Source organism: Cucurbita pepo, unplaced genomic scaffold (assembly GCF_002806865.2).
Source record: "Cucurbita pepo subsp. pepo cultivar mu-cu-16 unplaced genomic scaffold, ASM280686v2 Cp4.1_scaffold000872, whole genome shotgun sequence".
Classification (NCBI taxonomy): domain Eukaryota; kingdom Viridiplantae; phylum Streptophyta; class Magnoliopsida; order Cucurbitales; family Cucurbitaceae; genus Cucurbita; species Cucurbita pepo.
The window spans coordinates 1-10,342 of NW_019647080.1; the positions used below are offsets into that span (position 1 = coordinate 1).

The 10,342-nt window shown below is 39.0% G+C and overlaps 2 protein-coding genes across 4 annotated transcripts; one reads left to right on the top strand and one right to left on the bottom strand.

Annotated features, from left to right (window-relative positions):
- Positions 1–38: 38 nt before the first annotated feature.
- Positions 39–6,739, bottom strand: LOC111785976 (E3 ubiquitin-protein ligase UPL5-like). The gene is made up of 3 exons (XM_023666330.1): positions 4,638–6,739; positions 715–1,304; positions 39–503 (listed from the first exon to the last, which is right to left on the bottom strand). Exons 1-3 carry the CDS (start codon positions 6,532–6,534, stop codon positions 240–242), a joined length of 2,751 nt encoding a protein of 916 aa, XP_023522098.1. The 5' UTR covers positions 6,535–6,739; the 3' UTR covers positions 39–239.
- Positions 6,740–6,975: 236 nt separating this feature from the next.
- Positions 6,976–10,282, top strand: LOC111785977 (inositol-phosphate phosphatase-like). 3 transcript variants are annotated; one of them, XM_023666332.1, is made up of 11 exons: positions 6,976–7,120; positions 7,257–7,312; positions 7,422–7,472; positions 7,560–7,640; positions 7,729–7,832; positions 7,916–8,000; positions 8,174–8,228; positions 8,741–8,784; positions 8,928–8,996; positions 9,090–9,247; positions 9,352–9,629. In XM_023666332.1, the coding sequence occupies exons 1-11, from the start codon at positions 7,114–7,116 to the stop codon at positions 9,443–9,445; spliced, it is 804 nt and encodes a 267-aa protein (XP_023522100.1). In that variant the 5' UTR covers positions 6,976–7,113; the 3' UTR covers positions 9,446–9,629. The 3 variants fall into 3 exon arrangements, with proteins under 3 accessions (XP_023522100.1, XP_023522099.1, XP_023522101.1); XM_023666331.1 differs by having other exon boundaries at positions 6,976–7,116; XM_023666333.1 differs by lacking the exons at positions 8,928–8,996; positions 9,090–9,247; positions 9,352–9,629 and adding exons at positions 9,940–10,008; positions 10,102–10,282 and having other exon boundaries at positions 6,976–7,116.
- The last annotated feature ends 60 nt before the right edge of the window (positions 10,283–10,342 follow it).

The window sequence follows — 10,342 nt, forward strand, 5'->3', positions numbered from 1 at the left end:
AGAGAACATTTTCCTTTTTGGTAACATAGTTTTGGACATGACAAAAGCAGAAATGACACTTTATTAACAGGACGATTAAGACATCGAACAGTTAAAACGGAGTTAGATTCACAGAACACAAGTATGACATTTGTATCTATGGATTCTGTACAAGGCAAGAACAAAAATATGTGCAGACAACAGTATACCATAAATGTACTGGGACTGGAAGTCTGGAACACGAGCAAGCAAAAGGGGGGTTACCATGTACCAAAGCTACATCCAATGTGCTCTTGAGTGATAATTTCGAGGCGTCTTTTCATGATCGACTTGGAGGGATAAGGAGGGAAACACAACCGGAAAAAGCATGTATGAGAAGAGGGAAGATGATCGTATGGCGATGAAGACTTGTAAATGTACAGCTTTGAAGCCAAGCCATTGAAACCCTGGATTGGAAGGTATTTCACTGAGGTCCAGAAGAACAGAAGATTAACCCTCTGCTCCGGTGTCATTGCAGACACAATCTGCCATGAAAAGTAGGGAACTCATCATTAATAATCCATCGAAGTTTCATTTACTAGCTGCATATACATGCAAGATAATACATTAATGCAAAAGCGTAAAAGGAATGTGATATGCAAACCAATTGTGAAGTTGTGAAAAGGAACAGCAGGCAAACCGTGCAAAACACTGAAGATAAAGCTGCTACTAGAAACTAATTCTAGAAATGCATACCTTCCAGAACCAGGATATCTGAGGATCAGTTTCTTTGTAGCCACTGTATTCAGTGTGCGCCTTCCAATCTTCAACAGAGATTTGACTTTCACTCCCATATAGCATCCAATCAAGATCTTCAAGCTCTAGGCTTTGGAAAAAGCATTTGTGTGATCGTTTATCAGCAAGTACATCAGTAAAACCATTTGCAAAATATGATATCTGCTTAGAGACAGATTTCATGAAGCGGTTCTCTACGAGAAGCTGAACATATTCCTTACGATTCTTACTATTGACAACCATGTCTTTGCCTCCAGGACAAAGATCCACAACTTCTCTTGTCCCTAGCTCCTCGAAATCACTAGCAAATGTAAGTCCTAAAACATCTGAATCAACAAGCTCAGCGTCCATATCAAGAATCTGCTTACAGCTACCGTACAGGTATGGATCAGCATCTCGTATATCTTCCAAGGAGATACACATTCCAGCCAATTGCAAGAAAAAAACACGATCAAAGACAACACCTACTTGCACATTATGCATCAAAGCTAGTGCAATAACTCGGCCAGAAAAACTGAAATAACTGAGATGCATAGGGTCCACCTTTGAAACTGCAACATATAATCATACATGTAAAGATATGAATAATTTGCGACTACCGTTTGCATCACACACAATTTATAAACAGCACCATAACTGAGTAAGGAACACTGCACTTGAGGATCTTAAAATCTCAGATGAGAATATGAATGCTAGTTCCCACATACATCAGCCTTAAAAATTACTTCCCACATACTTTATATTGCTGCATTAAAAGAGTTGCTCTTAATTCTTATCGAGTTTAGATTAGTAATTAACCAAAAATAGCTTTAAACTTCATATTCTTCAATTCTACTGGTAAATTACAAACTTCATTATCACAGGGAACAACAGATACTATCCAAGAACAGAGCAGTTAAGTGGACAAGAGGCACTATCCAATAACAAAGCAGTTAAGTGGGGGTGGTAGAGCAGATCTTGAATCTGTCGATTTCTTTTTTTGGTAAAGAACCGAGCTTTCATTGAGAAAAAAATGAAATAATACAGGCACACAAAAAAATCAAGCCCACAAAAAAGTCCAACCAATGGAAGGAGCTCCAACCTAAAAAATAATTACAAAAACTTTCATGGACGACACTTACAGAGAAACATTTTTTTTTAATAAGAGACAACTTCATTGATGTTTGATGTTTGATATTTACAGAAGGGATGTTATCCATGTTGTTTAAGAAAAAAAAAAAGAAGGAAAATGAGGGATTTATGAGTATAGGAAGGTAATCGGTATTGGAGAATTTACACCAAGATATAGCGGGGTAATCAGTATTATTGAAGAGTTTTGTATAAGCAAGGATCGAGAGGTATGCTTCTGACATTTATGGCAGTTTTTTTTAGTAGTAAGCAGGGGTTGTGTGAGTCAGATAAGGCGATTGTGGTCTTCCTTTCTATTATGAGGTTGATTAAAATTTGGATGTTGGTCGGGTTTTTGGTGGGCGACGGAAGGTAGTTTCAATGAGGTTGAAGGTTGAAGAAACTTGTCCAACCTTTTCGTTCTTCGCCCACTGGAATAAAGAGCTCATTAAGAATACCATTTCCATGAAGCAGAGAGATTTCAGCAACAATACCCTTTTTGTTGGTGAGATTTTCTATCCAAATGGTCTGTTCTAGAAAATATTTCTCCTTGAAGAACTTTTGGCTCAATCGAGCTGATAGTAGTACATGATATGATGTTTTTAGCCATTGAAAAAAAGAACATTTCAATGACAAGGGGTCAAACATCACTAGGATTTGTCTACAACCCTCTAAAAGTTCTATTATTTCTCTAACCCCACAAACCCCATAACAAAGCACAAACTCCCCCTATTGCAAAAATCTCCGCCCCCTCAAAAAGGTGGATAAAGAAGAAACTTCTCAATCATCTCCCCAAGGTCTTTGTGTTTGGCAAGCTAAATGTTGAACACATCGAAAAAGAGACTCCATACCATCCAAGTATAGTCGCAACTACACAATGAACAAGATCTTCCTCTGCCTTCTGACAAAGAATGCAATAAACAGGCCCAGCCAAAAAGGCATCTTTCTTGAAAGCCAATCTAAGGTATTACCCTTCCGTGGATGACCTCCAAACAAAGAACTAAACCTTGGAATTTTCACCTTCCACATAACCAAAAAAATGGACTCACCAATTAAACCTTAACAAAGAAGGGTTCGACAAATGCTAAAAGAACGAATAGGAAGAAGAAACACCAATGGGGTTATGACATCAAGAGTGAATATCCCTCTCCATGGCCTAAGCTCAAACTCTCCAATGATCAGATAACAAACAAAGGAACCAAACAACAAAGAGTTAAAGCTCCATGAAGGAATAAAATATTAGACACAAAACAACTTTTTACAGAGAACATATGATATAAATGGGAAAACGTAGAGCAAAAGGATCTATCCCACAACCACTTATCCTCCCACAAGTACATTCCTTCTCATTACCCACATAACATTGAATCATATCCAAAAAGGAAGGAAGCATATAAGAAATGTCTTTCTAAGAACTTCTTTAAGTGCCTTTAATCCCACCCATTACTCATTCGAACAAATGAGGACCGTTGTTACTCACAATAATCCTATGCCAAAGAATATTATACTCATCAAGGAAATGCCAGAGCCATTTGGTCAGCAACGGTTTGTTGCAAGTCAGGTTTCCCACAACCTAACAATTCATCATTTGTGTGCTTCTCCCCTTTTAACCTCCTTCCCATAAAATATCCGACATAAGTTTCTCGACGGTGTTACAGATAGAACAAGGGCTCTAAAGAGAGAAAAAAATATATATATAGGGAGAGATACCACTCACCGAATGAATGAGAATCAGTCTACTACTGTACGAAAAGAAGCTCCTTTTCCAAGTGGCAGATCTCTTTTTCACCTCCTACACAGAATCTAAAAAATGAATAGTTTTCACTCATAGAGTTTCACATCTTTCACTCTTTGCACAGTCAAACCTTTCAACCAATTTGATCTTTTGAAACCTTTCATTAGAAGGAGTTAGATAATTTACTTGCCTTTGGCAGTATCTTTGATCTTTTGGAATGAAATCATCCTATCTCTTCTCCAAAAAAAAAAAAACCTTTCAACCAAGTTAATAAGTAATCACTATACCTAAGATCCTACAACTTTCCCACATAAACTATTTAGTATGAGATTTACTAACTTGAATCTAAAAGGGGGGATTCATGAGTTACATGAGGCAAAATTTCAGTCGTTTAGTTTTTGTAATTTATGCCCTTTCCATCATGTGAACAGTGCCTGAGAATCTGATTTCAGATCTCACAGCCACCAAAACTAATAAAATCTGTCCCTAAATCATTGTTTTGCCTCACTTCGCCTACCAACTCATCTTCCTCCAAAATTATCTTGCGATTAAATGTTGCCATAGATGCAGTGACAGAAAGGCTAAAAGCAAGCTGAGTGCAATCAAATACTCTCTTCAATTAAATTTTTTTTAAAAGCAGTGAATGACATTAGAACTTGCTCGTGCACACAATTGATGAGGAATATACTTAATCATCATGGAAAACTTTAATAATTTTCTTTATTTACCAAATGAACGATTAACCTACAGAGTCCACTGGTATGGTTGAAAGTATCAGTTTAATAAGCACTTGGTCTACCAGCCCTACCTAGCAAAATCAACTAAATAGCAACACTTCTATTTATTCATGCAAAATGAAATCCAAAAGCAACCTGCGTGGGAGGTTCCCCACTTGGTGTATGGGTAAGAAGTACTGTAACTTTATTAAAAGTGAAAAACATTTAGGCAACTTCTGTATTCATAATCATGGTTACTTGTTTACATTCAGAAGAACAAGTATCAAATAAAAACTACTATCAAAGGAACACGTCAGTAAGCTCACCAGGGTTGGGAAAGAACCTTCTTCGATCATTAGGACATGCAACAAAAAGGGCATTTTGTGGGTTAAAAATAGCCTTGCAGACCAGCAAAAACCACTCTCGCAAGACACCAGGGCCCGTAGCCTCCTCATTTTTGAATAGCACGAATAGTCCATGGCGTAGAGCCTCAACACTCGCATTTGTGATGTACTCAAAAGATTCTTCCAATAATTGGGACCTATCAATCAGCATTTCCTGCAGTTCCTCATAATCCTCTGTTGGCTCAGGAAACATAAGCATTGACAGATGTCTTCTAGATTCAGAATTTATTACATCCTTGTGGCAAAGAATCCACGAATAATCATCAGCTCGCTTTGCAAATCTAATAATGAGCTCACAAATAGAAGATTTCCTTGGCCTCATGATTGCCCAAAATTCTTCTTTAAGACCCTGGAAAAGAAGGGAGATGTCATTCAATTCTTTTAGAATTGGAAGATACTGAGACCATCCTATGTAGGGGATTACACAGTTCCCCTTTCCTTTGTCGGTCAAGAAAGCTTCCATTCCTTGAAGACATATATCCATCTGTTTCAACAAACTAAGATATATATTATGAAGAAATTCACCCTCTTCTCCATAAGAAGAATCCCTAAAGCCTCCCCTATCCAGTGGCACATTCTTGGAGCCATGAAAACTCAATTTCTCTGGAATTGCATTGCGTAAAGGAAGTAAAAATGCTGTAAAATCACTAATATCAGTCACAGAAGGCCCTGCACTTGTGGGAGACCGTATGCTTGAGGATAATTCGATGGACAATTTATTGGCCAGTTCATTAACAAACGGAAAAAGCTCGGGCGTTTTGATGGGTCCCCAAACACTTTCTAAGCATCTCATCCCGCGACTATTGCCATCAGTTTCCAACAATGAGCCCAGTGTACTGCGGCATAAAACATATAAACTGTCCTCCGGAGTATCTCTCCTAAGCAAATTACAAAATTCTAATACTATAATCGCACAGCACTTTTTTAACGATTTGGGAACTGAATGACAAAGCAAATCCATAAAATGCTTAATCAAATTATCAGCACAATCTGTATTTCCTTTAATCGGAGACAAATAAAGCATCACTAGCGCTGCTGGGGCAGAAAGGGACAAGAAAACCTGGAGTTGCTTCATTGCCGGATCTAAGTCCGTTTGCGTAGCCAAACTTAAGAAATCGGTCATCAAGGTAGTGAGAATTTCCGAAGCAGAAAACACAACCTCCCCCCTATAAAGTCGTAGAACCAATGAAACCATGTCGTCAACAATCTGCCAAGCTTTCGGATGCTCCGTGCTCCTCATGCGACCAACTAATTGCAGCTCGGCATTGTTCTGTATCGAACACTCGCGTAGTGACTGTTCGTGCTGGAGTTGCCTTCCCCTATATATCAACCTCTGCTCAAAAACTGGTATGCGCGTAATAGATTGTATCCGCTCATGAAGCGACATCACTGTATCGTTAGTATTGGCGAGCATTACCATAGTATTCCCGACGGACATCGTTCTGACAAAAAATTGCAACTCGTGCGGAGAGAGAATGGGCTTTAGTGAGGTTTCTGCCGCCATAGAGGTCGAGGAATCATCAAAACCCCGATACTCAAAGTCGGAGCTAGTTCCTTCACCCAACCGTCCATCAAAAGAGGAGTCGATCGCACTCGTTTCGTCTTTCTTCATTCTGATAGAAATTAAGTCAAACAACGGAGCGTCCTCGTCCTCGTCGTCAAGACTGGCAGCATAGTCATCTAACTTGCGCTTGGACGAGACGCAAGGATGACGGTGACCCTGAGAGTTGTGGCGATTAAGCAGGCAGTGTTCGGCGTCGGCAGTACCGCTGTTGATGTGGACCCGTTCGACGGTGGCAGGAAATTCGGCGATAGACATTGAAGGTGGGCCACCACCACCAAGTAAAACAGAAGGCCGATCAACGTGAAAAGCCGGAGCACATAAATAGATAGAAGGCAGGTACGGCGGGCGGCGATCGGCGATCGGCGAAGGTCGGAGAGAACGTGAAGAATGAAAGGGGAAGAAAATTGAAGTAGTTCACGTCGGAGTCGTCATCACCAACCACTGCGAAATTTCTGCAAATGGTAATAACACTTTCCTATTTAGAAGCCGATAATGCTCTGGTGCATCAGTTACACCGTAACTTCACTGTATCGAACATGGTTTATACAGCTGTACGGCCCTGATCTCTCCACTTTGCAGTTCAAGTTCATCCCCATAGAAATCCGACCGTCCGGATTTCAAGTTCCTTTTTAAATCAAAATTAAAATAGTAGTAATTAACATGTTTTTATTTTTTATTTTTTATTTTTTATTGAAGCCATAAATAAATGAGTGTGCTTAGGGTCTAAGCTACTTGGGCAACATGGATCAGACGAACGGATGACAAGATTCTACTCTTCTGATACCATTTTTCAACTCCCTCCTTCCCTATTCCAGTAACCAACAATGTCTGATCATGGTGGGTAGGCTAATGAATCCCTCATTTCTCGTCTTGATTTCGCCTCGCAACTTCTCAATTTTTCCATTTCATTTCTATATTATGAACCCTAATCTTCCCATTCTAATCATATCTGCAAACAAAAAATCGTCTGATTTTAGATTCGCTTCAAGAGTTCCTTGCCGCTGCTGTCGATGCTGCCAAGAAAGCCGGTCAGGTCAGTCTTTGTTCTTGCTTACGATCGTGTACTCGTTTCGCTTTCCAAATCAATTTTTACTGTTGATTTTGGTTTTTCTCCGATTTTAATTTTATTTCGTTTCTTGTAGTTGATTCGTGAGAAATTCTACTTAACCAAACATGTCGTACACAAAGGAGAGGTACCGCTTTGTTGTCGTCATTATCAGTGTCGAATTTGAATCCGTTTTTTGTTTATGGATTCTACTATGTTTTGTCTTGGAATACAGGTGGATTTGGTCACTGAAACTGACAAAGCTTGTGAAGATCTTGTATTTGGTCATCTCAAGCAGCGTTTTCCATCGCACAAGGTAGAGTTTTAGTCAGTTTCTTCATGGGAAAGCCCTGTAATCTTGACTGGACTGTGACCTTATTTGGTTCAATCGTTCATTGTTTTAGTTTATTGGTGAAGAAACTACAGCTGCTAATGGTGCTGTAGAGCTGACTGATGAGCCCACATGGATAGTAGATCCCATCGATGGAACTACTAACTTTGTTCACGGGTGCTAATTTATCTATGCTCTGTGGTTATCCAATCTTATTTCTTGTTTATAAAAATCTCGTTAACTTTCTAAAAAATTGTCAGGTTTCCCTTTGTTTGTGTCTCAATTGGTTTAACTATTGGCAAAGTTCCAACAGTTGGTGTTGTATTCAATCCAATCATTGATGAGGTGAGGAAATGTGTGACTGTTAGAACAGTATAGTTTGGATTCTGCTTTATAATGTCTGAAACTTTACACTTATTTTGATTTGATCTTTGTACTTCTAATATTGGCTATCTTATCAGCTTTTATTGGCCAAAGTCATTTATAGTTCTATTCAATCGTGTCTGTATCATGTGTAGCTTTTTACTGGCATTCGTGGACAAGGGGCGTATCTCAATGGGAAAGCCATTAAAGGTGAGTTCATGTGATCTTTTAAGTTCTACCTTTCAAGCAAAAACACTAGACATGGTTTGTAGTAACCCATCCACCCCTAGCAGATATTGTCTTTCTTGGGCTTTCCCTCTCGGACTTCCCCTTAAGGTTTTTAAAACGCGTCTGCTATGTCAAGGTTTTTAAAACGTGTCTGCTAGGTCAAGGTTTCTACATTGTTATAAAGAATGTTCCGTTTTCCTCCCCAACCATTGTGAGATCCCACATCGATTGGAGAGAGGAACGAATGCGAGCGAGGACGCTGGGCCCCGAAGGGAGGAGGATTGTGAGATCCCACATCGGTTGGGGAGGAGAACGAAACATTCTTTATAAGGGTGTGAAAATACCTCCTTAGCAGATACGTTTTAAAAACCTTGAGGGGAAAGCTTAAAAGAGAAAGCCCAAGATGACAATAATATCTAGTGGGGCTTGAGCTGTTACATGGATAGTTTTGTCACATCACATCAAATTCTTAAATGAATTTCTACATACTGCAGTATCCTCCCAAGATGAACTAATGAAATCTCTTCTGGCAATTGAGGTAAAACTCAGCATTCAAATCAAGATCTTATAGCACACTTCAAATTAAAGAGTGAAAACAGGGTTAAATCGCTTATGGTTTTTAATAAACAAATTTGAATAACACGAAAAACCAATCGTAACTGTTGAATGCTGGATGAACAGATTGCAGCGACACGTGACAAATCGTATATAGATGCTACTACTGGCAGAATCAATAGGCTTCTCTTTAAGGTGCATTTTTAAGCTCATTTGAAAGTTGACATCTTAGTTCAATCAAAATGGCTTTGGTTTATTATCATCAGTCTCTATCTATTATGCTTGCAGGCGAGATCTCTTAGGATAAGTGGATCATGTGCATTAAGTCTCTGCGACATTGCGTGTGGAAGAATGGATCTATTTTATATAAATGGCTATGGAGGTCCTTGGGACGTGGCTGCTGGCGCCGTGATCGTCATGGAAGCTGGAGGATTGGTCTATGACCCGTAAGTAATCACACGGAATTTCTTTTCATGCTATCATTTGCTTTCTTCAGAGCTGAAAAGCTTGTTTGTTTGTTTGTTTGTTTGTTTTGGGGTTCTTGCTTCAGATCTGGTACAGAATTTGATATCACAGCAACGAGAGTTGCTTCCTCTAATCCACTTCTGAAGGAGGCATTTGTTGAAGCTTTGGCACATCCTTGACGAGAGTGTATCTTCAAGCTTATAGTCGAATCCGTGCAGAGTGGAAATGGGCTCGAGGTAAACAAGAGCCCAAGAGCCCAGTGGGCTTGAATTAATGGGCTGATGTTAATCCAAGTCCATTAGAACGGAAGAGAAGGAATTGTAGGGGCTAGGAAGTGGGCTTGAATAAATAATTTTTTTTTTCAAAATTCAAAAACATTATCAAAACGTTCATGGGTATTTTATTTAATTTAAGATTTTGTTTCAATATGGAGGTTAATTAAAAATATATATTAAAAATATTAAATTATATTCCTCCACATAAATGTATGATGGATATTAAATAATTCTGGCTAATTGTAGGGGTCTAGGTAGAGGTATGTGAGTTGGAGGTGGGCCCAAAAGCCAACCAAAAAGGATTATTATGGCTTTTTTTTCAAAGAAATATGGTTTTTAATAAACAAATTTGAATAACACGAAAAACCAATCGTAACTGTTGAATGCTGGATGAACAGATTGCAGCGACACGTGACAAATCATATATAGATGCTACTACTGGCAGAATCAATAAGCTTCTCTTTAAGGTGCATTTTTAAGCTCATTTGAAAGTTGACATCTTAGTTCAATCAAAATGGCTTTGGTTTATTATCATCAGTCTCTATCTATTATGCTTGCAGGCGAGATCTCTTAGGATAAGTGGATCATGTGCATTAAGTCTCTGCGACATTGCGTGTGGAAGAATGGATCTATTTTATATAAATGGCTATGGAGGTCCTTGGGACGTGGCTGCTGGCGCCGTGATCGTCATGGAAGCTGGAGGATTGGTCTATGACCCGTAAGTAATCACACGGAATTTCTTTTCATGCTATCATTTGCTTTCTTCAGAGCTGAAAAGCTTGTTTGTTTGTTTGTTTGTTT

Bases quoted from the DNA above. Each gene is read 5' to 3' on its own strand.
- LOC111785976 (XM_023666330.1), bottom strand. From the start codon at position 6,534: ATGTCTATCGCCGAATTTCCTGCCACCGTCGAACGGGTCCACATCAAC. The intron at 1,305-4,637 runs GTGAGCTTACTG...TATATGTTGCAG, and splicing joins AAGGTTCTTTCCCAACCCTG to TTTCAAAGGTGGACCCTATG. The intron at 504-714 runs GTATGCATTTCT...TTTTCATGGCAG, and splicing joins AGATATCCTGGTTCTGGAAG to ATTGTGTCTGCAATGACACC.
- LOC111785977 (XM_023666331.1), top strand. The intron at 7,313-7,421 runs GTCAGTCTTTGT...CGTTTCTTGTAG, and splicing joins CTGCCAAGAAAGCCGGTCAG to TTGATTCGTGAGAAATTCTA. The intron at 8,997-9,089 runs GTGCATTTTTAA...TTATGCTTGCAG, and splicing joins TCAATAGGCTTCTCTTTAAG to GCGAGATCTCTTAGGATAAG.